This window comes from Heloderma suspectum, chromosome 3 (genome assembly GCF_057233095.1).
Source record: "Heloderma suspectum isolate Gila_16-S chromosome 3, 16-S_ref, whole genome shotgun sequence".
In the NCBI taxonomy this organism is placed as follows: domain Eukaryota; kingdom Metazoa; phylum Chordata; class Lepidosauria; order Squamata; family Helodermatidae; genus Heloderma; species Heloderma suspectum.
Window position 1 is genome coordinate 26,782,012 of NC_139460.1, and position 27,991 is coordinate 26,810,002.

The following is a 27,991-nucleotide window of genomic DNA, read 5'->3' on the forward strand; positions in this document are numbered from 1 at the left end:
TTAAAGTTCAACCAATTCTTTGGATAACAGCAGCATTCTAGCAAGCAGCGCCAAAGGGCAAAACCAACTGGAGGTGGGCAGAATTGCTCACCGGGTTAATTTTCTAGTTTCACCTTTTGCTAGGTGTGGTTGTTAGACCGGGAAATCACCTATGAAACTGTGGTAGCCATGCTACTGACTATCTAGGAGTTCCCCTCCATGAGTGTACAGAGAGGAGGAATTTGAATACTATAGGCTATTTATTGACTGAAGTGCTGGTCCTGATCAGCTGTGTGGTCACTTCCTCTTTTATCACTATGGATTTGCCTGAGTCATAGGAATTAGTGGTTATTCCTTAGCCTACATTCATCTCCAACGGGTCTGCCTTATCATGGACTGACCGGAAGCAATTATATTAGGCAGCAGGTTTCAGAAGGTGTGTGGGTTCCTTGTCTCCAGTCTCCATGTCTGTGTGTGAGTTTTTAAAGCATGAGTTCTCTCCCCATTTGAATAACATCTCAGCTCACATATACTTGCACACCTCAAAATTAATTAATACAAACAGATCGTACACTTCCAACCTCCCTTTCTCTTGTCCCACTGCAAAACACCAACTGATTTCCAATACTGGTTAGGAAGATGAATGGCAGTATATAGCCAGCAAGTAAAAAACAGACAAATATATTATAAATTATCAGAAGGAATCTTTTAGAAAATAATTCATAAACGTTAAAAATGATCTAACTAACAAAGGGCATGATCCAGCTAAAGCAAAGCGCCATTGATTTCAAGCAGAGAATTCAGCACGTGGCCTCAAGAAATACTCTTATTGTGTTATTTGGGGGGGGGGGTATGGTTTCAATAAATACCACTGCTGAACTGCATTTTTCAAGTGTTGGTATGAAATTGTGTGTCTTGGTGCTGCCAAGGGCAAAAAGTCCAAGGCAACCCTCAGCTTGTTAAAACATTATCAAAGGGCACGTCTGTGTTTCCGCCAAGTAAATAACCAGGACACTGCACCATTTGGTCTGTTGCTCAGTCTGCAATGTAATTCTTCCCCCATTTTCATGGTCCTTTGGTGTAAGTAAACATGTTGCAAATGCATAGCAAGATGACCCAATTTCATCCTCCTCTTTGTAATGAAATATTGTATTGTTATATTACTGTTTTATTATGTTATTGATTGGTTTTATGGTATTTTATCACGATTTTTTCTCGTGAGCCACTTTGATAGTTGTTCCTTTTTAAAAAATGAAAAGCGGTATAGAAATTTTCAGAAATAAACATAATAAATAGTACTGTGTACCTAAACCCAGGCTATGTTTGGGTCAACCCACATTTCAACCCATTTTTAGGATCGTGTAGAGTGGACCACAGAAATGGCGCTCCAGTAGGCAATAGACATCACTCTCATGCATAAACATCATAGTGGGCTTTTCTAAACCAGTGAACATTACCCTGGTTGAATTGGACGGCCAATCATTTTACATTACCCTGGTTGAATGGGACGGCCAATCATTTTACATTATGCAAGACTGGGAGACTGCGAATGCAGCATAAACAAACTATTTATGCAGCTCTGGTATTTGGGGCATGATTGAGGTAAGAGTGGATTGACGGGAATTCTCTTGGAGGAGGGAAAAGAGGAGGCCATTTTCACACGTCCTTTTCCTCCAAAAAGGGGTCAGTGAGAGGAAGGGGAGACAAAGTAAAGCCCATGGATTAGGACTAGTCATTAAAAACAACAAGAGAGAGACAGCCAAAAGCAATTGCAAAACATCCACAAAATGTGTGGGTATTTTGTAATTGCTTCTTGGCTCTTTCTGTGGGTTTTGTCTTTTTGGTTTTTTAAACAAAATGTATGTCATATTTTGACTTATTCTAACTGGCATTTGCAATAGCTATACTGAGACCCTCTTTTTTTCCTCAGGCACAATTTCCTGAAAATAAAATGCTATACACTTTAGAATGTGCAGTATTCTCAAAAATAAACTGCCTGGTTTTGTCAGTTCCTAGCCAGATTTGCACACAAACATTTGTTTCCTGTTAGACTCTGATCCTGAGGTATAAATTGAGGTTTCTTCTAGACAAGTGATGACCTGTGAAAATTCTAGAAGGGGCTGATTTCTTTTTTGGGGGTGGGGGGATGACAAGCATCTTGGGCCGTTTTTCACTCACAAAACTCATGGGCACGCAGCCCATACAGTGCACCCTGTCAGCTATGTATAGCAGTCCACCAGAGACTGATAAACCTCCTGTCGTTACTGCCTGCCCGGGACTGCAAAAGCAGGGGAGTTGTCATGCCCTTCACAGGCCACAAGACAAGTTGTGCAGATCTGGTCTACAGGGAGATAAGTAAAAAAAAAAGCACACATTCCAGAAGAGTCACTATGTTTGTCTACAGATACAAAAACTACTGTGGCACCTTAGACCCTGTTCCCTCAATGACAGCAATGTCAAGCGATGACTTGTGTGACTGAAGGAGCTATTACAGATTAAACATCACATATTGAGCTCCCATATTATTACATCACATTAACTCGAGCACAATGTTTTTCAGTGGTGCTGATGCCCATGTTCATCTGCAAGTTCACCAGCTGATGAGAAATAAAAAGATGGACGTACATATGTGATCCAGTTTATTGTGGCATGAACTTTCATACACAACTGGACAATTTATGTGTACACACACACACACACGTGCAAGTACCATGTAAGATAAACCAAGTTAACGAAGTTAGAACTAAAAACAACAGGAATGCAATCCCAATTGAAGCTGTGCGCAAATATCCATTCCCTGATATTGTATCAGCTTGCATAATCAGAAGCCCTCAGATCCAGTGTTCTAATCCAAATCACTGGATCCAAAATAGTGGCTTTATGAGGAGTTGCTAAGTGGCCTGCAGCTGTTCATCATGGTACACATTTTCTCCGCCAGAGATCTCAATGGAGCTTGAATTCAGTTGAATTTCTTGCACAGAAGAAGAAAATAGAGGAATGCCTTTCTGACTTCCCCAACTTGGGGGTGGGGGGAGAACTTTAACCATACATGGTGAATTGGCCACAGTCTCAATCCAAGGTGATCTAAACAGTACAGACATTACCAATGCTACTGTTGTACTACCAGTGTTTGCTGAAATGCACTGCTCTTACATTTTGCAATATCTTCAGCTGATCCAACGTCTACATTGACAGAATTCCTTGTGGCTTAACAGCCTAACACAGAATTTGCCGGCAAAGTGCGGATAATCCTTTTATGGGAGATGTTGTATTCAAATTGCAGTGGTCCACAGATGAAATAAATGGAGCCTGCAAGCAAAGGAATGAATAAGTGGCTGCAATTCTAAGCAGGTGTAACAATTGTTAAGTGTCCATCTGTTGTAAACTTGATTGCTCGCTAATGGGTAGGGATATCCGCTAATATTTCTAGAGCAAGCTGAAGATGCTAGGTCAATGGTCTTGGACATATAAACAATATTTCTTGAACCCAGATTGCTGAGTCATTTAGGGGCTAAACAAACCAGAGGTTAACCTGTGGTTTGTTGTTGGGTTAACTTCTGGGTTGTTTAGCCCCTAAACAAACCAGCGGTCCTGGATCAGACATCATGCTTCACAACCTACGAAGGAGCCAGTCATGGGTTGCAAAGTAAAAGTGGAAGGCGTGCAGCACGCATGCCCTGTCCCACTTCTGCATGACAACTCATCAGTTTTTAAACTGAGGGGTTATCATTATGTATGATGAACAGGGCCAATGTATATACCTGCCTACACAAGGATGATGCACAAATTCATGACATGTTCAATATATACGCCTAAATAGCTGTAGGTTAGAAAGCATGCACGCCAGTGTATTTGGTTTCACCCACTAGCACTGTGGCTTCCAGACCAAATAAAGTTTCCCGCTCTGTAATACAAGTACAAATGTTTACCATTCTGTTGATATGCTGCATTGACCTTATGCATAATTCCGTGAAATTCGTCCTTTATTAGTTTTGGGTAGCCGTGTTCCATAGAATGAAGACTCTCATCATAGCTATTATATCAAAATGAATAACAGTAAGAGATCAGTGCAAGTTTTGTTTATTCTTTTCCTTAAAAGTTTCAGGTAGCTCAGAGTACGAGGTGCGTTTTGTTTATTCTTTTCCTTAAAAGTTTCAGGTAGCTCAGAGTACGAGGTGCCTTTTGCCTCTAGAAATTGGAGGGGAATAGAAGTAAAAGATTGTTGATCGGATGAGCAAAGGGTTGGATGTGCCTGATCTCATCCGATCTCAGAAGCTAAGCAGGGTCAGCCCTGGTTAGTACTTGGATGGGAGACTGCCTGGGAATCAGGCTTCCTGCACTGAGCAAGGGGTTGGACTCGATGGTCTTGTAGGCCCCTTCCAACCCTATGATTCTATGATTGGGAATAACAGTGTTACCATAGACAATAACCAGATAGAGAAGCTTGCTATGTCAAATAGAGATGCTGACAGAGAAACTAGTGATGGCATAGTAATGACAGGGGATTACATCAAAAAGAGGGTACAGGCTAAGAGTTTTAAGCCAGTTAGCAGGCACAACAGCAAGCGTTATTCAGGTGCAGAGCTAATTAACAGTTCTGGATGCAAAGCCTTGGGTGCAAATATGGGTCACAAGATGGGGGGGTGGGAGTTGCCTAGTAGCCAGGTAGAGCCTGAGAAGTTTCCTTTTTAGCCTGGATTTCTCTTGTATGCAAAACCTAGCATTTTCAGTATGTTCTGTAGTAGTAGTAGTTTCATTCTCTTAGAAGCCTGGCCTGATTTGCTCCTTCTGGCTGCTCAACTACTATCTGTTTATGACTCAGTAAAGTTTGCTATGCCCTTCATTTTCTGGATTCAGTCTGCTATATTCAGCCACTTCTACTGACAACTGGGTTCATCTTCCATCTATGAAAATGAGAGAACATTTCAATTCCTAGAGCAAAGGGCAATCTGCTACTTACCTGAAAATCAAACTTCAAAAGGGAGTCTTCAGCATGAAACTTCTGAAGTAGACTGTATCAGTCAGTTTGATTCTATCTATTTTCAGCAAGTACCATTAGGTAGAGTTAGGTAGCCAAATCCAGTCCTCCAAAGATCTCAATTTGGCCCTCCAGAGTTCCCCAGAAGGCCTCATCCCCTTTTCCCCAACCACCAATCATTTGGTGGTTTCCAGGATTTTTGAAGTGTTCCCCTCCATTCTAAAAGGTTGCAATGCCTCACCTAAGCCTTAGTTACTGGTGATAAGAGCTTTAAGCTAAAATCCCTGGTATGTCTGGATTTTGGCCCTGCCACTGGAATGTGTCCCCTGAGAGCTTCTCTGGAATGCAATTTGGCTCTCAGGCTAAAAGAGGGTCTGCACCTCTGATCTAGGTGTTGGAGCTGTCTGGGCCCTAAGCATATCTGCAGGTGCTGTCTTGTTGAAGTGAGATTCGACTGCCAGTCCGGGCAACATCTGTACTTGAAATGTCCTTCACTTCAGGCACCAACATGTCTTGGGACGGCCTTGCATCTGTGTTCGTCACTCTTTGGTACATGTGGGTTGTTGCACAACTGAATGTTGGCCCTTAGGAAGGCCTCAGACAATATACAAAGAAGATCCCTTCAGTGATGGCAACTATAAACTCTGCTAAATCTTCCCCCAAAAGAGGAGACAGACAGTTGCTGATTACACTGAGGGAACCCTGTCTATGGAGGACTGAACAAGGTATAAAAGGTTTGAAATGGGAGGGAGGGAGGGAGTGATGTATGTGTACTAAATTGTCCAGTGCTCTGATTTTCTGTTGGAAATGTGTTTTCTGATATTCTTATGATGGTAGACAAAGCAGCTAAACAATACAGCAGAATAATCAGGTAAGGTACACTCTTCAGATAATTCTCCAACAACCAGAAAAGGTGGAGGAAATGGTTATGGTGAGGTGTTTCCTAGTAAAAAGCCATTTTCTATTTTTCTTCCTCAGCACAGGCATTTCTTTCCATTTGTGCAGACGCATACCAGGGTCAAATACGACAATCCTGTAGACAGCTATTCAACTGCTGTTTCAGTTTGGCCTTTTGGTAAACAACAGCACCCAACGTTTGACAAATGAAAACAGGTATACTGGAATTGCACTACATGAGCAAAGAGTTTGTATGGTTTTTATGATTGTGAAGAAGTCAAATGTGCAAGCCATTTCCACTGAATTGGTTGGCTGGCCCCACTGAATGGTGTTTGGAACATTAACTTCAGCTGCATAGTGAAGCCATGGCTGGTACCTGGCTGGAGAAAACAGTGATAACCTCCTTAATTTTTTATGGCTGGACTCAGGAATACTGTCGGTGCAACTGCCCTTGCTCACCTAATAGCAACTTAGGATTGATATATGGTTGCCGAAATGTGTGTGTGTATAAAAGCTGAGTCAGTACTTCAAAGCAGATCATGGTGATGCAAAGATGCAGGAAAGGATGAAGACTGGCCAACCTTAGGGTAAAGGAAGCCTGGGATAGATTTGTATTGCAAAAGATCCAGGAAGTGATCAGAGCTCCACATTAACCACAGCATCATGAGTAACCCTATGTCATGCTATCACAGTGTAAATACAATATACCACCATGACAGAGAAACAGTATTTGGTGGGTTTCTAGACTCTGGTTTTGGAAGTGCTTCTGGCACAAGGTTATTGAGTTTTACAGGAGTGCAGATTACATGAGCCACATACTTTAACTTGCTTCCTACCTCCATATCTTGTCTCCAGTGAAAAACTTCGTCTTCCCAGTCTTTACATCATGAAATGCAGCATCTAGCCTATGTACATTGCTTGGGAAGCCAAGATCATAAAGTTTCTGGGGATAGCCATGAAGTATCTCGTAGCCTTTCACAGCCCAATATTTCTTCCCTGTACAAAACAAATAGTGGAAATAAATGACGAATTGATACAATGATAATAAACTAGGGATGTACGAAAGTCACTTACCTTTTCGCAGGGGTGATTAGCGGTGGGGGGGAGGCGCTTCGCTTCTCCCCCCGAAGTTCAGGCGAGGGGGGGGAGGCGTCCTACCTCGCCTGGCCGAAATTCAGGCTGGGGGGGGAGGCGCCCCACCTCACCCGGCCGAAATTCAGGCTGGGGAGAAGCGCCCCGTCTCCCCGGCCGCGAAACAAAAAGTAAAAACAAAACAAAACCCCGTGATAGGCTACGTAACGATTAACATAGCCTATCACAGCTAGATTTCCAAAGTCAGCCGTGATAGGCTACGTAAATCGTCACGTAGCCTATCACGGGTGACTTTGGAAAAAAAAAAGCGCGTACACAAATGGCGGCGGCCCATGGGCGCCGCCATTTGCGTTCCTTATTTTGGCACGTCTAGTCTACGTAAAGATTTACGTAGACTACGGCGAAAATAAGGACAACACAAATAGCGTTCCCTTATTTTCGCCGTAGTCTATGTAAATCTTTACGCTTTTTTTTTTTCCAAAGTCACCCGTGATAGGCTACGTGACGATTTACGTAGCCTATCACGGCTTACTTTGGAAATCTAACCGTGATAGGCTATGTAAATCGTCTCGTAGCCTATCACGGGTGTGTTTGGTTTTTTTTACTTACTTTTTAATTTTGTAATGGCGGCGGCGGCAGCTGGTCGGGAGACCGGCCGCTGCCCCCACCCCCCACGAAACATCGCCGAACCACCGCTGGGACCCGCTGCCGAGAGGGACATTCGCTGAAGGTAAGTCCCATCCTGGGGGGGGGGCGGGGGGCTGGCGGAGAATTTCCCCAACACTTTCGGGGGGACAAATGCCTCGGCGCTTGGCCTCCCGAAGATTCGGGGAGAAATTCTCCGCCATCCCTATAATAAACTGATATGGGCCATTCAAAAACAGGGCTGGATATGCATCTGCTTTATAATTTAGAAGTAAATAACACACCATGGAATTACTATTTTATCAGGTTATTGTGTTCAGAATTTCCAGCTGAGAATCATAAAATCCAAACTATAAAAACAGACACAATATGGTTTCTATATTTGAACAAATGAAGCTGCCAGACCAATGATTCCATTTAGCTCAGAATCATTCGCTCTGACTGACAGCGGCTTTCTAGGTCTCAGGCACAAGTCTTTCTCATCACCTGCTACCTGAGATCTGTTGTGGGGCAGCTGATCAGACTTGGCCACCCTCTTTTCTGTGGGGAAGTAACTCCATTGGGTATTTACCCACTGGATAGAACAGGTATTGCACTCTGTTTGCAGTGAAATCCCTGTGTTGATGCATGAAACTCAGAGGTTTTCTACATGAAGCTGTTAATCTCTGTATCTACTTTCGGTTTCATCACAGAATTGAGTTCTGAGCTCTACACAAAGAGCTTTTCCACTACATAACCTCTAGGTTGTGGTTGTTGTTCAGTCGTTCAGTCGTGTCTGACTCTTCGTGACCCCATGGACCAGAGCACGCCAGGCCTTCCTGTCCTGCGCTCTCTCCCGGAGTGTGCTCAAGTCCATATTCATTGCATCAGTGATGCTATCTAGCCATCTCATCCTCTGTCATCCCCTTCTCCTTTTGCCTTCAGTCTTTCCCAGCATCAGGGTCTTTTCCAGAGAGTTTTCTCTTTGCATTAGGCAGCCAAAATATTTGAGCTTCAGCTTCAGTATCTGTCCTTCCAAGGAGCACTCAGGGTTGATTTCCTTTAGGATTGACTGATTTGACCTCCTTGCAGTCCAGGGGACTCGTAAGAGTCTTCTCCAGCACCATAGTTCAAAAACATCAATTCTTCGGCTTTCAGCCTTCCTTATAGTCCAGCTCTCACAGCCATACATTACTACTGGGAAAACCATAGCTTTGATTATGCGGACCTTTGTCGGCAAGGTGATGTCTCTGCTTCTTACTATGCTGCCTTGCTCCACGCTTGGAAGAGGAATGCGGAGCAGCCAAAACGGGGCATTCCGGGGGGTGTTGCGGGGTGGGGAAGGCGGAAATGCTGGTACGACACATCCTATGTGTTGCCTGGCATCCTCCTCTCCGACTGCCTTCCCATGGCTAGACAGCCAAAATCTGCACAAATGCAGGGCAGAAGAAGCGCGGAGGAAACAATCCCCTCTGTGCTTCTCCTGCCCTGCATTGGATAGGTGGTCGCCTCCGAATTCGGAGGTGGCTGGCTATCCCCATAGTAGTATGACCTAAATAACTTACAATTTGCTGCCCATTTATGACACTCCAAATCTGCTGCCCGAGGTGACTGCCTCACTCTGCCTCATGGTAGGGCCAGCCCTGAGTTGTGTGTGTGTGGGGGGGGAATGTAATAAATAAATAAATAAATAATTTAAAAATCCTAAGCTTTTCCTACAATAGTGTAGTGGAGCCAGTGTAGTGTAGTGGTGAGAGTGACGGACTGGGAGCCCGGAGATCCGGGTTCTAGTCCCCACTTGGCCATGGAAGCTTACTGGGTGACTTTGGGCCAGTCACAGACTCTCAGCCCAACCTACCTCACAGGGTTGTTGTTGTGAGGATACAATGGTGAGGAGGAGGATAATGTAAGCCGCCTTGAGTTCCTTGCAAGAGGGAGAAAGGCGGGGTATAAATGCAATAAATAAATAAATAGGAAAAGGAAAACCTTCCAAACCAACACTAGGGGTCACTTTTCACTTGTTCTTTAATTTGCATTGCAAGTTGCAACGAGAAAATGTACTGTAAAAAAAAAAGAGAAAAAGAAGGAAAATCTGGGAACCTTTACCAGACTGTGGGAGTTGAGGGAGGATGATTTGCAGGGGACAAACGGCAGACAGGAGTGTGTGGTTAGTCTTTGCCCTACATGCCACTGTTTCCCTGCAACACCCGGACACCCCAACTGTTTTTCCCCTTTGTTGCAGCTAACACAGGTCTAGGAAATCCAGTGAAATGGGGTTGCAAAAGAAAATCACCCACCATTTCCATCCCATAAATCCCACCCCCACAGCTTGGTGGTGGAGAAGCAGGAGTCAGGGTTCCCAGACCCATGTTTGCCACCAAAAGCTTAGCGTTGCCCTGAAACTTAGTGGTACTGAGTATCAGCCTGGATTTTTATCAGCCAGGCCTTGGATTGGTTGCACTGTTGCTCACAAAGGTTTAAGTGATATTTAAGCAGCCATGCTTATCAATTTAGCCTTTTTACCAGTCTGAGCTGGCCTGCACACAAACAGCTTGCACATACATGTGCGCGTGCACATGCACACACACATACACACGTCCAGTGGTTAAAATGGTTCGCCTCAATGAGGAGGCCAAACATTTATACACTCCTATGGAAAAGATCAGCTCCAGCGCAAACTCTCTCACAGCCTGAGGTAGGAGAAAGCACGCTGCCGCATTGCTCACCCATCCCCTGTCGTGCTCCCCTTCCTCTTACCACCACCTTATCTGCTCTATGGAGAGCATGCAGCTGGGAGATTGGGGAGGGGGCATGGTGAGGGAAAGAGAGGTCAGGTGGCTGCTCCAGAGAGCCCCACCAGCTGCTTTCTTGCTGCAGCAAATGTCACAGCAGGACAGTGGCTGGGAGGGCTCGCCAGAGCACCTGCTGGTGCTGGTGGGGCAGTGGCGGCTGGCCTTCCTTGTGGGGGTTGGGGGGAATGGCACAGCTCCCCTCCCCTCCCACTCTGCTGCCTAATGCAGGCATCTCACCCTACTTCATGGGAGGGCTGGCCCTGCAAATGAGTATTTTTTTCTTCAGTTGCTTTTCCCTCCCTTCACCATTCAATACCTTCTCATCCCATGAAAAAAAGCCCACTCCCTCCTTCTGCCGCACGTTGGAGCTCTGGCTATTGAAAGATGAACTGTAGTCAACAGCAATGGTATGATGACCCACGATCTCTTATCCTCTCTCTTATCCTCTCTGAAACTGTACCCTGTGGTGACATTCTCTCCAACCAGGCTTCTATCAAGTGGAGGAGAAATGTCATGGAAACAAGGTTGAGGGAAATGAGGCACAGGCAAAGCATAGGCCAAGTGGGAGCAGCAGCAGCAGCAGCAGCAGCTCTTGTTGCTCAGGCAACAGAGTAAGCCCAGAGTATTCCAGAGTATGGAAACTTTTCTAGGGTCTAGGACCCACATGACCTGTTCTGGCCAAATGCTGTCTGAGAGGACTTTTTGCAGGTCTTGGACTTTCAAGTTTAGTCCTGCTGTGGTCTAAAGTTCTCATACAACTCCCTTAATCCCTCCCCTTTGCCTATGCTGGCTAGGGCTGATGGGAGGTGTAGGCCAAAACGTCCCAAGGGTCACAAGTTGCCCAGCCCTGGTGAAGGACTTCCAAAGAAAGCCAGGTCACAGAGGGTGAGCGGGCTGTGAAAGTATGAGACTTGACAGAAGCCTGGTTGGAGAGGATGTTGTCACAGTGTACAGTTCCAGAGGCCCTGAACTGAGAGGATGACAGACCATGGGCCATGACACCCTTGCTTCTGGCTACAGTTCCCCTGTCACTAGCCAAATCTCCAAAATGCAGCAGAAGGGCGGAGCTGGCGTTTCCTCCTGGGCTGAGAAGGTATTGAACTGTGTTGCAGCTGTAACCTGGCTTCCATTGCAAGTCCTACACCAGGGGAGGGCAACTGGTGGCCCTCCGGGTAGTTTGGCCTACAACTCCCATCCATGCTAGCCAGCATAGCCAGTGGTGAGGGCTGATGGGTGTTGTAGGCTAAAACATCTGGAGGGCAGCAAAATTGCCTACCTCTGCCCTACGCAGTGGTTCAAGCAGGGGAGGATGAGCTTTCCTCACATGTGTGGTAAGGGCAGGCTTGGTACCGGGGTTCATCACACCTAGTCCCTTTTGTCAGTGCAAAAGATGTCCCCGGGGGTCCGGAATGGCCTTGGCCCTTTTGTTCTAGCAATTGGGCAAAGACATAGAAATGCAAGTCAGGTCAGTTGGTTGGCATCCCTAGCTAGGTGAAGCGATGGTTGTTGGAACATGGCTCATGTACAGTGGTGTAGCCCTCCCTGTGATATGGACTTCAACTCCCATCAGCCCCAACAGTTGTTGTTCAGTTGCTAAGTCGTGTCCAACTCTACGTGACCCCATGGACCATAGCATGCCAGGCCTTCCTGTCCTCCGCTGTCTCCCAGAGTGTGCTCAAGTTCATATTCATTGCATCGGTGATGCTATCTAGCCATCTCATCCTCTGCCGTCCCCTTGTCCTTTTGCCTTCAATCTTTCCCAGCATCAGGGTCTTTTCCAGAGAGTTTTCTCTTCGCATTAGGTGGCCAAAATATTTGAGCTTCAGCTTCAGTATCTCACTCTCATATTTAATATTTAATATTTGAGCACTCGGGGTTGATTTCCTTTAGGACTGACTGATTTGACCTCCTTGCAGTCCAGGGGACTCGTAAGAGTCTTCTCCAGCACCACAGTTCAAACGCATCAATTCTTCGGTGCTCAGCCTTTCTTATAGTCCAGCTCTCACAGCTATACATTACTACTGGGAAAACCATTGCTTTGATTATACGAACCTTTGTCAGCAAGGTGATGTCTCTGCTTCTTACTATGCTGTCTAGGTGTGCCATAGCTTTCCTTCCAAGGAGCAAGCGTCTTTTAATTTCATGGCTACAGTCACCGTCTGCGGTGATCTTGGAGCCCAAGAAAATAACATCTGTCACTGCTTCCATTTCTTCCCCTTCTATATGCCAGGAAGTGATGGGGCCAGATGCCATGATCTTCGTTTTTTTAATGTTGAGTTTCAAACCAGCTTTTGCACTCTTTTTGATCTTTTTGCAGATCAAATCGTCAACATTCACTGGATCATGGAGAAAGCAAGAGAATTCCAGAAAAACGTCTATTTCTGCTTCATTGACTATGCTAAAGCCTTTGATTGTGTGGATCACAACAAACTCTGGCAAATTCTTAAAGAGATGGGAGTACCAGACCACCTTACCTGTCTCCTGTGAAACCTGTACGAAGGTCAAGAAGCAACAGTAAGAACCGGACATGGAACAACCGATTGGTTCAAAATTGGGAAAGGAGTACGACAAGGCTGCATATTGTTGCCCTGCTTATTTAACTTATATGCAGAGTACATCATGAGAAACGCCGGGTTGGGTTCTGAATCACAGGTCAGAATTAAGATTGCCGGGAGAATTATCAACAACCTCAGATGCGCAGATGATACCACCCTAATGGCAGAAAGCGAAGAGGATCTAAAGAGCCTCTTGTTGAGGGTGAAAGTGGAGAGTGCAAAAGCTGGTTTGAAACACAACATTAAAAAAACTAAAATCATGGCATCTGGCCCCATCACTTCCTGGCATATAGAAGGAGAAGAAATGGAAGCAGTGACAGATTTTATTTTCTTGGGCTCCAAGATCATAGAATCATAGAATAGTAGGGTTGGAAGGGGCCTACAAGGCCATCAAGTCCAACCCCCACAGGTTGGATCACCACAGATGGTGGTCACCCATCACCACAGATGGTGACTGAAATTAAAAGACGTTTGCTCCTTGGGAGGAAAGCTATGGCAAACCTAGACAGCATAGTAAGAAGCAGAGACATCACCTTGCCGACAAAGGTCCATATAATCAAAGCTATGGTTTTCCCAGTAGCAACGTATGGCTGGACTATAAGGAAGGCTGAGCGCAGAAGAATTGATGCCTCCAAACTGTGGTGCTGGAGAAGACTCTTACGAGTCCCCTGGACTGCAAGGAGTCAATCAGTCAATCCTAAAGGAAATCAACCCTGAGTGCTCATTGGAAGGACAGATACTGAAGCTGAAGCTCAAATATTTTGGCCACCTAATGCAAAGAGAAAACTCTCTGGAAAAGACCCTGATGCTGGGAAAGACTGAAGGCAAAAGGAGAAGGGTACAGCAGAGGATGAGATGGCTAGATAGCATCTCCGATGCAATGAATATGGACTTGAGCACACTCCGGGAGAGAGCGCAGGACAGGAAGGCCTGGCGTGCTATGGGGTCACGAAGAGTTGGACACGACTGAACGACTGAATAACAACAACAACAGGCCATGATAAAATAGTCTTCATACAACAATTAGGAATTGCCCTTATAAGAATTAGAGGAGTGCTGCTTTTCCCCAAATACCCAGGGAGCACAAGCTCCGAAACCAAAAACAACTTCAGTGTTCTAGGAGTGTCATCAAATACACCCTTACAAACACCTGTGCACCCTGCTCAGCCTTCAGCATGGGAAAATGCAAGTACAGAGACTGTCATACTTGTAGTGCTTTTCTCCCACTTAAGTACAAGGCTTGCAGCAAACAACTCTTCTTTATGACTTTCTTCAGCATACATCTTTGATTTGCCAAGCCAGCAACCCTTTGATGAAGCTCCAAATTTTGGGCAAGTTGTCAAGAACATAAGAGGAGCCCTGCTGGATCAGATCAAAGGCCTATGTAGTCCAGCATTCTGTTGCCACAGTGGCCAACCAGACGCCTATGGGAAGCCCACAAACAGAACATGAGCACAATAGCACCCTTACGCTCATTGTCTCCAGCAACAGGTGCTTGGACACATACTACTTATAGCAGGGGTGCAGAACCTTTTTCAGCCTAAAGGCCAACTTCTATTTCAGAGAAGCTCTCCTGGGCCACATTCCAGCAGTGGGTGGAATCAAAGGCAGAACAGGTAGGGCTAACATACCATAAATAACAGCACATTTCAGTTTAAAGCTAACTAAGTTTTAGGAGAGGCATGTCAACTTTTTAGAATGATGAAAAACTGCACCAAAGCTGGGAAGCCACCAAACGATTGGTGGTTGGGGAAAGGGAGTGGAGCCAGGCAAGGGGTGTGGTCATTTAGGGAATCCCAGAGAGCCAGATTAGGACCCTGGGCAGGCCAGATTTGGCCCCCAGGCCTGAACTTCTACACCCCTGACTTACAGTTTAGGTTTTATCCTTTCTATAGAATGGGTAAGAGCAACAGTCGTGGCCCTATTCAGGCATTATCAAAATGGGTTGTTTAAGCAGACAAGGAGGGGGAGTGTGCTAGCCCTGCCTCCCTACACTGTCACTCTGGTGGTGCTGTATCTGTGGAATGTGACTTTGTGAAGAGGAGAGCCTCTCCACGCAGTCTGGACTGCTGGATAAATTAGTATTCTGGATCACATGAACAGTCCCCATGGACAGAGAGGAGACGCTCCTCTTCACAGCGTTGCCCTCCACATGTGCAGCATGATGAGAGTGAAAACGTAGTGTGGTGGGGCTAGCACTCTCCCCCTCCTCACTTGTTTAAACACCATGCTTCGGTAACACCTGAACAGGGCTCAGAGGTGCTGGTGAATCTCAATGAAGGATTATTACAGGGCAGAAGGCTACTGAGGAGGGCAAAACGATGTTTACCTCTGAATATAAAGACAAGGTCCTTCTCTGGGAGGCCATAAGCAGCATCAACTCGGTTTCGAAGTTTGGGCCAAACTGAATGAATATCAATCCAATCTTTCCTAGAGCTCTGAGGATTGTAATGCCACACGAACCTGGTTTAGAATAGAAAACAAGCATCATGGTGATTATTTAAGTAAGTATATTCCAGGCACAAAAGAAATCATAGTGCAAAAAAAAAGAAAAGAAAAATGGTATTTGAAGACGGAACAAAGGATCTTGATAGCTCAAAATCATAGACTGTCTTTGGATGTCACACTAAACCACAGTTTAGCACGATGTGAATGAGTTTAAGTGAGACTTGGGCTTGTATGCTCACCCCTCTCCTCTCCTCCCACACAACCGCGAAGAGGAGACTAGAACTGTTCACTTCCATTTTCCATTAACCACAGTTTAGAGTTTTCTCTGAACTTAACTGTGGTTAATGTTAACTATGGTTTGTTGAAACAAGCCAACTTCATACTGCATGGTTTGAAATTGCCTTGTTTCAAACAAGCCATTGTTAACATTAACTTGACACAACAAGCCACAGTTAAATAAATGTGGAAATGAAAGATTCTGAACTTCTCATCCTGCCCATGCTGGAAAGGAGAGGGGAGGGTATGAGCCTGAGGCTTGCCTAGGTTTGTTCATGTCATGCTAAACTACATGATGCCTGAAAACAGATATACTCTACTTATTCTTCATTGAGGTTAACTAGGGGAGAGGGACAAAACGCTTATATTACTGCTTGTTTTATTTTTCAGCCTTTTGCTTGTTTTACTATAGTGGTCTGTTGTCGAATTGTCTACAGTTTGCACTGATTTGCTGGGCAAGTCATATTACTGGTTTTAAATGCTTCATATTGCCTCAGGTGCCCCTGGGTGGAGAGTTGACTCCTAAATATAATCATAATTATAATCAATCAATCAAAAGAGAATCAAGCCCGGTTCCTACTGCATAAAACAAGCATGAAAGGAACTATCAGTATACTTCCTGAGGAAGCTGCCTTATACTGAGTTGGTCCATTGGTCCATCTAGCTCAGTACTGTCGACGCTGACTGGCAGCAGCTCTCCAGGGTTTCAGGCAGAAATTTCTCCAGCCCTACCTGGAGATGCCGGGGATCGAACCTGGGACTTCTGCATGCAAAGCAGGTGTGCTGCCACTATGTGATGGCCCCTATACAAAGCAGGTGTAGTTCTGGGCAGGCTTTTCTTTTCTTTTCTTTTCTTTCCTTTTTCTTTTCTTTTAAAGTAGGCTTTGAGGAGGGACTTGGAGGAGATGAGCAGGGCACACTGATGTATGGAGATTAGGAGCTGTTACAAGCATAGGGAACAGCATGACAGAAGTCATGCTGGTAGCAATGGAATGGAGGCAAGCTGGAGCCAGGGATGCAAGAGAATTTTGTTTGGTCCATATTTTAAAGCATCAAACCTAATTTGCCCTTCCCAGACTACTGTGTGGATAACATTGTTATCCTTTGAACTGCACAAAATTCAGATTGCAAAGTTTGCAATGCAGCCCTCTACAGGCGTTTTTATTATGCGCTTGTGATAGGTCATTCACGGGAATTTGTGGGTTCTTTACATGACATTATCAACCTCCAGGGCCTGTCCTGTGCTTTCTGGCTATTATCCTGGCTTTTTTCTTAATGGGGAAAATGCACTATTTTCTATTCATGGTGCTCCAATGGCTCTGTGTACTTGCGCAATTCTGCTACATCACAGCACCATCTAGTGGCTGTATAATGAAGCATATAGAACTTGAAGAGAAAGGACCCCCCCCCATGTGTAGGCATATGTAAAGGAGCTGATCTTAATCCCACAATGAATCCAGAAGCAAAAGCCCTGGTAAAGGTGTGGGATATAACCTTGGTGTAGAGAAGCCCAAGGTATTCCAAAATATATATAATGCAATATCTTTACCAGGCCAACTCGAAGATCACAAAAAATGTGCTAGCTTTTGAGATCTCCAGATCTCTTCATCAGGCATGATGTTGCAAAAAGCAGGTTGGCTGGGGAGCAGGGACGGGGGGGAAGGGTGCCTAAACATTGCAGTCAGGACGTCTGCATGGTCAGAGTCTTAAGTTGATATGGAGGATGATAAGTTGCAGACATTCACATTGGACTCTGCCAGGCGGTGTGATAGTTTCAGGTATCAGTGCCCCTAGGACCACTGGGAAGAAGAAAGTCCCAGACAATTGTAGATCCTCCATTCTTGAAATGGTCAGGATGACCATAGAGACATCCTGACTGAAACATCTAGTCAGCCTTCCCCTCCGCCCCACCTCCCTGCCCCCAAACACACACAGACCTGCTCTTTGTACCATCTTGCCTGATTTAGAGATCCGGAGATCTTGAACGCTAGCACATTTTTTGCTATCTTTGAGGTGGCCTAATAAAGGTATTAGATTTTGGAATTTTTCTTACAGCCAACATGGCTGCCTTTGTTGTTTGTATGATATAGGGTTGTATCCAACATTAGTCCCATGTAAAGTAGATCCACTGAAATGAATTGAACTTAAGTCAGTTGTGACTAACTGAAGTCTCATTCATTTCAGTGGGTCTATGTAGGACAAATATTGGATATTGCACCATGGAACGGAAACAGACTGATCCCAAGTTTGAGCAAAAGTGCAGAGAGGAAAAAAGAGGCATATGGGGAGACAAGAATGGAGAGATCCTCAGGGGCAAAGAAGGGACCATAGCTCAATGGGTAGAGCACCTGCTTTGCACGCAGAAGGTCCCAGGTTCGATCCCCAGCATCTCCAGGTTGGGTAGGAAAAACTTCTGCCTGAAACCCTGGAGAGCCTTTGCTGCCAGTCAGTGTCGACAGTACTGGGCTAGATGGACCAAGGGTCTGACTTGGTATATGGCAGCTTCCTCTGTTCCTAAGTATAGAGGTTTGAAATTAAGAACTAGCACCTTGAAAGGGAGACAAAGCCTGACACAGGGAGCCCAGGCAAGAATGTAAGGCGAGGAGTGATATGATCAAAACAATGGGAGAGAAAGTGACAGCAGGGGGAGGGGAGATAGAGCAGGGCAAAAATCCAGCCAGTCAGAAGTTGCAGTAGTCTAGATGTGTCTCAAGTGGCTTCCAATCCATTGTCTACCTTCCTCATTGTAGCCTTTGCTATTAATTACTGCAAAATGACTGTAGTTAGAAATACAAATGGAACCAGTAAATATTTCTACTGGCTTCTTACATGTCCTTGAATATGATTTTCTCCCCATGTAATTCCGCAACAGCATCTGCTGAGAAGTTTGGGTCACATCTCTCTGGAGCTTTGGCACCGACCGTTCTTTTTTCGGGACCTGCAAATAATGAGAAGCTTGTCTTTGTATATATGTACACACAAAATGTTCTATGATAAGATGGGAATATTTAAAAAAAATAGTCTGCAGCAGAGGGACTTTGGTATAGGCACACATGAAGCATGATCTGAAGTGCTTGTAAAAATATTAAAATAGAGAAATGGATAAACTATGGGCGCAACCTATGCATGTTTTGACAGCAAAAAGTCCTACAACTCTTTTGTTACATCTCATTCTGTATTCACCATCATGCTTCTATTTAATTTCTGCAATACCGTCTGCCAGTAACTACCTATATTAGACCAATATTGCTAGGCAGACTTGGAAGAACTAGCAGAACCACATGAGGACTAAAACCTGTCTCTCCAGATATGAAAGTATATACATTTATGGGGTACCGTAAAGAGCTTGGATGCCTTCCACATCATCTTCAGAAAGAATAATGTCCTTCAAATCACTGTAGGTGTAAAGAGGGTACATCAGAGCTTCGGGGTCACTGGAGTGTTCTAGGCCCAAAGCATGGCCAAACTCATGGGCTGCAACTGCAAATAAATTAAAGGCTGGAAAAAGCACAGACCAGTTCAGTTAGTAACAGTGCCTCAGGGAGCCCTCCCACATCTAAGCATAAGGCAGAATGAAGGCTCAGCTCCTCCATTCACATCACCAGCTGTAGAAATAACAGGCATGTCCCCCACCATCACTTTTACCTATGAGTAAGCATCACAACCTGCCTCTTCAGGTGGCAAGGTGGGGGACCTACCCAAGTGTAAATTGTTTTAATTTGTCCTTTGTGGTTTCTTCTGTCATTATCCTATACACCAGGGATGGGTAAATGTCAGGTTTGTGGGATCTACTTTGTATTTTTTACCAGAATCCAGAAGTCCATCAACCAGAGAAGAGTGCAAAATACTGGCCAACGGGGGTGGAGCCATGTACGAAGTAGGGATTCAGAGGGTGGGGATCAATTAACTACTTCATCTTCCCCATGAACCTGCATGTACAAATCTGCATTTGAGTCACTACAGATCAGAGATTCTAACACCAAATTCTAAAACAGGACAGCAGAGTTGCACAAAGACCTGGTCAAAAGCAACCTAGTGATACTGATATTTCATAGGACAGGAACACTGGGACCGAGAGAAAATTGATTAATACATGGTCAGCCACAGGAGAGATATTATTTATTTTTTACTTGCAGTTTTTAAAAAATCATTGGGAGTCAGAAACCCTTGGAGATCTATTGCAAATTGCTCAGAGATCTACCAGTAGCTGCTGATCTCCTACTGCCCACTACTTCTGGTCTTTCTATATATATGTACACACAAAATGTTATAGAATAAGGTGGGAATATATTTTTTAAAAACAGTCTGCAACAGAGGGACATTGGTACAGACATACATGAAGTATGACCTGAAGTGCTTGTAAAACTATTAAAATAGAGACATTGATAAACCAAGGATGCAATCCTATGCATGTTTAGACAGCAAAAAGTCCTACAACTCCCAGCATTCCCCAGCCAGCTGGCTGGGGCATGCTGAGAGTTGTAGGACTTTTTTGTTGTCTAAACATGCATGGGATTGCACCCTAAAAATATTAAGACATTAGTGTTGCTAACCAAACTTTAGGTTTATGACTGGCACATCATGTTGACAGAACACCTAATAGGACACCTAAAAGGACTGCCTCCTTACACTAGACTGAGAGGCGTGGCTGGCTTGAGACATTGTGCCAGGAGGCGGTCCCAGGAATATTTGCTACATTGTAGGGGATCTTGAGGCACAATGTTCAGCTTTGTACAAGAGGTAGCCATGAAGCAGCATGCAAGCTTAGAGTTGCACCCTGGTATCTATGCTGACATAAAGGATCCTTGGGCACACCCCCTTAGATAGCATGCTCCCTTCACAATGGCAGCTGCACACTTGGGAGTAGCCATAGCTCCGTGGTAGAGCATATGTGTTGCACGCTCAAGGTCTCAGGTTCAGTTCCTCACATCTCCAGTTAGAAGGACGAGGTAGCAGGTGAATTGAAAGACCTCCTTCTGCTTGAGATCCAGGAGAGATTCTACCAGACAAGTAGACTAGCCTTCCCCAACCTGGTACTCTCCAGATGTGTCAGACTACAACTCCTAGCATCCCCCAGCCAGCATGTAGTCCAATGCATTTGGAGGCACCAGGCAGGGGTTGGGGTAGAAAATACATATATAGATACGGATTGTTAAAAAGCACTGCACAGAGACCATAGCTCAGCAGTAGAGCACATGATTTGTATGCATAAGGCCCCAGGTTCAATCCCTGGCATCTCCAGTTTAAGGGATCAAGCCCCAGGTGATGGGAAAGACCTGTGTCTGAGATGCTGGATAGACATTGCCAGTCAGAGTAGACAATATAGGGCTAGGTGGACAAATAATCTGTCCTGGTATAAGGCAGTTTCTTATGTTCACAGGATCCAAGAGTTGCACCCCAGCATTCTCTGAAATGTTACAGGGGGCCTGTGGGTATCTCCTAGCTGAAATACTCCAAGCAACTGGTCCTCAGCCACCTTGAATTGCCAGCCCTAAAATATATATATGGTGTACCAGGAAACCTCTGGGTTTGCTTGCCTAGACAAGCTAGTCTTTCTGGGGAGCCTAGATATGAGCAAACAAACAGCTACCTTTGGAATCATTGGTCCAGGTTTCATCATCATCGAAGTGGACATCCCCTCCAACATCACCTCCAGGAGGGAAAGCATGAGCCAGTTGACCCAATGGTCCATCGAAAGGAAAGAAGTCCCCATGCTCTAAAAAAACAAAGCATCACAAATAATGCAACTGGTAACATCAGTGTGAGAACTAGAGATCAGGAAATTTGGCCCAGGTAGTGCAATTAATTTTAAACTAATCATGACAACAAACCATCTTGCCTCAAGTTACCTTTGGTTACAAAAGAGAGCATAATATCAGCGGTGCCACGAGAGACTCTAGTGAAATGAAGAGGGCTGACATCACTCCATACTTGGAAAGCTTCCTGGATGGCTTGGTCCACTTCTTCCCAGCCCAAATCCAGTGTATAGTTCACAATTCTGTTCAAGTGACAGATGGCAAGTTACAAAACCTTTCCCTATTTGTTTTGTGCTAGGATATTGCAAATGAACTAGGAATGTATCCCAGACATTATTTTTTTTCTCACCAAACCATATTTTTTAGAGTTAAGCACAATATTTGGACCATAATTAAAATATGTCTAAGTGCGCAAGACTTAGCAATTCCATGTATAGCTTGCTTTCTCTTTGTTTTCAATTCACAAGGAAACATATGCACAAGACTTGACCCAGATCAACAAGGACGACACTGGTGATTACAAAAAGCAGCAGTATCTGAATCAGCTGTTTTATCTTCTTCTTTTTAAGGGCCAGGGCCAGAAAATTGTAGTATTTGGGGAATGTTAGAACAGATTTTTTAAAAAAAATCTACTTGTTTTAGCAAACGTACTGATGCTGTGAATTATTCCAAATCCCTTCCTAATGTTGATCCTATTTATTATTTATTTAGTAATTTATTACACACACCCCACATCTAATTCATCAAATGAACTATCTGCAGTCCACAGATACACATTCAAATAAAGTCTGTCCTCTGACAGCCCTTCAAATAGAGGACTGTCCTCTGTAAAAACAAACAAACAAACAAACAAACAAAACCTCATGGCAACCCTATATTAGCATTATATGTACATCAGTTGTAACACTAACCATGGCTGGCTCAAACCCAGTTTGCAAACCCAAGTCTAACCATACTTGCAAACTGCTTGGAGCTAAGAGCAGGGCATATCTAATAATAATTATGGTTAGCTTTGAAAAGGGATGGGAGAGAGAAATTCCCTTACAAAAAGGGATGGGGAACAGGAAGGAGTGTATGATCCTGCTGAGTGACACTCCTGATCGCCTAACCATGGTTAGATTGAGCAGCATTATAACTGCATTAAGTATTAATCTTTGCCAGTTCTCTTCTGCATCCCCCCTCCACTGTCCAGACCGTTTTCTGTGCTCTTTGCTTCCCTCTGTTCCAGAACTACGGCACTAGTTTGCTGATAATGGGACAGCTGTATTTGCATGTATGGGACTACATCAATAGTCCCAACCTAACTGGCTGGGGGATTATGGGAGTTGTAGTTCAATACATCTGGAAAGGCTGCACTACATGATAGGCTCACAGCCAAAGTGTCTATTCAGAGGTCCTTTTGTGCTCTTAATTTTCTCTGAGTTACAGCCATAGACCGTACGAATCACTGTGCCAACAATTCTCAAAAAAGGGTTTGCATCCCTGGGTTGCAGCCTGGGTCAGACTGACTCACAGTTGAAGCTGCTCTAGGAAGGCCACTTCCAATCAGAATTGTTGTTACGGTTAGGTATATGCGGTATCAAATATATTATTGTAGCAATAAGTTATATCAAGTCATCTTGCCTGGCCCTCAGAAATAGTACCAGCATCAAGATTTCTGGTTTTGGTCTAAGTCTCAGACTCTAAGAACTCTTGAAAACCAGAAAGCTAAAAGTACTCTTGTGGATTACAGACCTAACACTTTCAGGAACACGAAACTCTATGCATGAATACAAAAAAAGGAAAAGAATACAGAATTCAATGGATTGATTTTACCTGAACGTTAAGTCCCACACTGGCCATTTCACTTTCCTGGGGAAAAAATGGTATCCAGCCACATCAGGGACACCACACCTCGGCTGTTTCATCACTTCAAGGGTCTCATCATTCAGCTCTCCGTTTGCTTCCAGACCAAAAAACGACTGCATATGCTTCATTTTATCCAACAAAGGGACTGAGCTTCTTTTCCAAATGGTTCCTTGACTGTAGAAAGCATTCAGATAGCTCTGGAAACAAACAGGAAAGACAACTAATGGAAGAAGAGCAAAAGCAAAAGCAACAAAGGGAATGTAGTTGAGAGCAGATACCTCTGCAAAGAGGAGGTCATCAGTTGACCGAACCCCGGGATCTAACGTTGCATGTCTGGGAAGTGGTATAGCCAAGCCAAGCGTGAGTGTCCAGAATAGGAAAGCTGTGGAAATGAAGATAATCATGTTCACACAACTCCTGAATCGCTGGAGGTTTCACAAGTGCTCCTGGTCTGGATAGCTTCTTATAGGGCATGCGACTGAATATTTGACTCATCATCTCTTATCTGTGAGAAAATTGTGCAATCTCCTTCCCACTCTAGGGCACAGGACTGCTTATCACATTGTTTAACATAAAACTCCATGCTTGTGGTAAAGAGATTAAATTCATTGTTCAATGCCGCTTGCTGATGCTAAAGCGGTGCCTTGCTTTCTGCAGGATCCAGTCTCACTCAAGAGAAATAATTTTATTTACATATATGTATGGTTTATTTTCTTTGCATTTTATAAAAAATATAAAGTCTATTTTGATTTTAAACAAATTATTTAATGCATTTCAGGCTCCCCACACCCTCTTTGGATCATGATGAGTTGCACACACAAATGCATGGTAAACATAGTTTCCTGAAGGATTCTAAAAAGCTGTTCCTCTATTTCTACTCAGATTCAAACAGCCCTCTTTCTGTTCCAGTTTTCCCTGATCTGGTGTATGCCAGATTTATTTTTTTTATTTATTGTATATACCCAATAGCCAAAGCTGAAGGTGACTTCAATTCCCATCAGCCCCAGCTAGCCAATGGTTAAAATGATGGGAATTCTAGTCTAAAACATCTTGGAAATGCCAGGTTGGGGAAGGCAAGACAATTCCACTCTTTTGAACCAAAATAAATATGGCACTGGAAGGCAGCACTTTGTGTTGCAGCATGCCAGCCTCCCAATGTTTTAATTAAAAATCTTAAGAAATAAAATAAAAATCAGGGGACAGGGAGTCTGGCAGATACCAAGAGAGGTCTCCACAGAGTCATCAGTGTCCATAAGTACCACATTGGAGACCCCAGGCATACAGGATAGAGCTGTGAAAGGCAATATGATGGACAAAGACATCATTGCCCACGGTGCGAGCCTTCATTTCATTTGTCCTGTTATTGTAAACGGTTTTGGGTTTTTTAAGCAATACCAAAATGGAGTGTATCTGATGCACCTATCATACCTTTCAATTATTTGGGGGGACAAAGAAACAAACAAACCAAAAACCCACTACTGTTTATCTTTAGCCTAATCATACTACAGTCCATAATGTGCAATAAATCTAAACAGCAAAGGATTTATTTGGCATTATTATGCAATTTGTACCATCATGTATAGTCATAAACACTTATCAATAATAATAATAATAACCTAGACAAAAATAACAGGAAGAATGAAAGAATTTCTCTGCCCAAGATGGCATCAAAAATGTCTATCTGAGGATATATGCATCTGTGAAGAACAAACAACAAATGAGCCAAAAAGCTACTAACTTCTGCAATGTGGCAGTTCCTACTTAATATGTGGTTAGTATTAATTCAATAGCAAAAACAACAGGTTCAGTTTATTGCTCAATAGCCATCCAGGGTTTTGCACACACAGTACATCAAACTAAAAACACAAAACAAGAACAGTACAGAATGTCAACATACAAGGAAATCAAACTAAGCAGAATGGGAAGAAGATTTTAAAAAATCATTTAACAAACCATCAGCATCTGATTTGTATACTAAAAATTATTAGATTAATTAAAATAACTCAATAACCTGTGTTATCATCTGTCAAAATAAAAAAACTTCCTCTTTCCTAGAACTAGCTTAACAAATTTAACAGTGTCTCACAAAGTAATTTGTCCCAGCCAATAATAACATTTTGTTCAAAGAGGAGTTATCTCGGATATCACATATCAGCAGAAAAAGGATTAAAGTAATGAGTTCTCAAATGTAAATTTGAGCTCAAGCTTCTGGCTTGAGGAGACAGAGGCCACAGCCTGAGAGAGCTCATTGGAAAGGCTTTGTTGAAATAAAACTTAGATTTGTTTGGAAGAGAGTCTGTGTGAGACACCAATACACCAATTTTGAAACACTAGTGGCCAAGTGCAGTTCCAGCATGTTGTATAAAGATTTTGCAGCCCTTCCCAGGAAACTGCCCCCATATTTGTTTTTTTATCTGCCCATGTAGATTTAGATAGCTCTTAATGCAGTTTAAATACCCTGCGGTTCATGGAGGTTAAGGGATGCTATATTGACCAACATGGGATGGCTAGACGTTGTCCAACTGGATGCCAAAGGTAGAGGATGGATGGATACCACACTTAGAATACTGTGTACAGTTCTGATCACTACACCTAAAACAAGATATTGCAGAGTTGGAAAAAATGCAGAAAAGGGCAACCAAAATGATCAGGGGGCTGGAACAATTCCCCTATGAGGAAAAGTTTCAATATCTAGGACTGTTTAGCTTAGAAAAAGGGTGAGTAAGGGGAGATCTGTGCAAAATTATGCATGGTGTGGAGAAAGTGGATGGGGAGTCATTTTTCTCATCTCATAATACTAGAACCCAATGGGGTCATCCCATGAAGCTGATAGGTGGGAAATTAAAGACAAATCAAAGGAAGTACTTCTTCATAAAGCACATGGTTAAACTATGGAATCCACTTCCACAAGATGGCCACCAATTTGGATGGCTTTAAAAGAGATTGAACAAATTCCTGGGGGATAAAGCTATCAATGGCCCCTAGTCCTGATGGCTGTATGCTATCTCCAATATCCGTGGTGGTATGCCAGTGTACACCAATTGCTGGGGAACATGGGTGGGAGGGTGCTGTTGCACTCACATCCTGCTTGTGGGTTTTCTGTGAACAGCTGGTGGGCCACTGTGCGAACAGAATGCTGGACTAGATGGGCCCTTGGTCTGATCCAGCATGGCTCTTCTTATGTTCTTATGATTTGGTTCACTTTCTTTTGAAATGCCGGTAGAGAGGACTGTTGAAAGCACAGCTTAAGCCAAAAATGAATGGCTGTCTTCCAAGCTAAAGTACCCACTGAACAACAGGCTGTCTCCCTTTGGACTATTGTCATGGGATGGATCTAGGCACACCCAGGGGCTCCTTCATACTGAGCTTTTATCCTGCGATTGAGATTGCTCCTTCACGGAAGTTTGCGGGCTCTTTACATGATGCCGTGATCATTCAAGGCGTCTCCTGCTCTAAATGCCCTTTGTTCCGTTTTTAAACAGATCGCAGATAATGAGCTATCAAATTACACCGGTGTGTTCCGCTTCAGTTTCCTCTGTGAAAAGAGTAAAAGTGGCAAGAAGAAGAGTGAGATCAATGAAAAATAATGGAAGACTCAGATATGGGGAGAAGGAGGGGGAAGGGGGTGGGGGAAAGGAAGCACGTGAAAAAGGGAGTTGTTGTGATCCTGCATTTAAAATGCAAGCAGAAAGCCCTGTTTCAAATGCAGGATTTTAGGCTGGTCTAGAAATGCCCCAGGTCTCTACAGAAATGTATGCTGCTCCGATTCCAGGGCCACGATATCTGAGTGAACCCACACAAAAGCCCCATACTGGGACAGTAATATGATTTCATATAGCTCAAGCAGGGGGCGTCACTAACATCCCACTGGATCCAACTGAGAAATAAGCAGTTACATTTGCCTCCAGTGCAGTGGCTTTCAAATAAGCAGAGCAGGATCCAGAATTTTTGAACCATCAAACCCAGATAGCTATATGAGTCAACTTACTCCAGCACCTGATTATCCAATTTCCACCAGTGTCTCTTGCATCTCTTCCTGAACACCAGTATTTTTGTTTTAGAACTGGAAAGTTGTAGAGATTCCCTAGTGCAATATGAACTTAAGGCTCTAAAAAGTCTACACATCCCCAACTGGGTACATGACAGAAGAATAACATCCTTCGCATATAATAGAATAGAAATACTCCTATCTATTAATCAGAACAGATACTGAAGCTGAAGCTCAAATATTTTGGCCACCTCATGCGAAGAGAAAACTCTCTGGAAAAGACCCTGATGCTGGGAAAGACTGAAGGCAAAAGGAGAAGGGGACGGCAGAGGATGAGACGGCTAGATAGCATCACTGATGCAGTGAATATGGACTTGAGCACGATCTGAGAGACAGCGCAGGACAGGAAGGCCAGGCGTGCTATGGTCCATGGGGTCACGAAGAGTCGGATACAACTGAACGACTGAACAACAACAACAACATTAATCAGAAAGGAAAATCTGTATATCAGAAACAGAGGAAACTCTATGATTAAATAAAAGTAGTTGCACTCCCTTATTCATAGTAGTAGCTTCTGATAGACTGCCCCCTGTGGTAACTCTGTCACATACACTAACCCCTGAATTATCCTTAATCGACAGCCATATTCAAAAGAAATGGTTTGTGCCGAAGGCAGGACCAAAATATGGAACTGAAATCTACAATGGCAGCATAGAGAGAATGATATGGTGCGGATTTATATTTCCTTACCAGGTGAT

The 27,991-nt window shown here is 43.9% G+C and overlaps 1 protein-coding gene across 1 annotated transcript in view; it reads right to left on the reverse strand.

Moving 5' to 3' along the window:
• Positions 1–2,602: 2,602 nt before the first annotated feature.
• The window catches only part of LOC146349456 (collagenase 3-like), a 28,977-nt gene continuing 3,588 nt past the window's right edge, over positions 2,603–27,991 (reverse strand). The window contains exons 2-11 of the mRNA XM_084841629.1: positions 23,524–23,627; positions 23,213–23,442; positions 21,491–21,639; positions 21,232–21,357; positions 18,978–19,139; positions 18,471–18,579; positions 15,247–15,380; positions 6,691–6,850; positions 3,909–4,012; positions 2,603–3,288 (exon numbers count right to left, since the gene is read on the reverse strand). Of these exons, the coding sequence (XP_084697755.1) occupies positions 3,188–3,288; positions 3,909–4,012; positions 6,691–6,850; positions 15,247–15,380; positions 18,471–18,579; positions 18,978–19,139; positions 21,232–21,357; positions 21,491–21,639; positions 23,213–23,373 (1,206 nt within the window). The 5' untranslated portion in view covers positions 23,374–23,442; positions 23,524–23,627 and the 3' untranslated portion in view covers positions 2,603–3,187. The remainder of the gene's footprint in view (positions 3,289–3,908; positions 4,013–6,690; positions 6,851–15,246; positions 15,381–18,470; positions 18,580–18,977; positions 19,140–21,231; positions 21,358–21,490; positions 21,640–23,212; positions 23,443–23,523; positions 23,628–27,991) is intronic.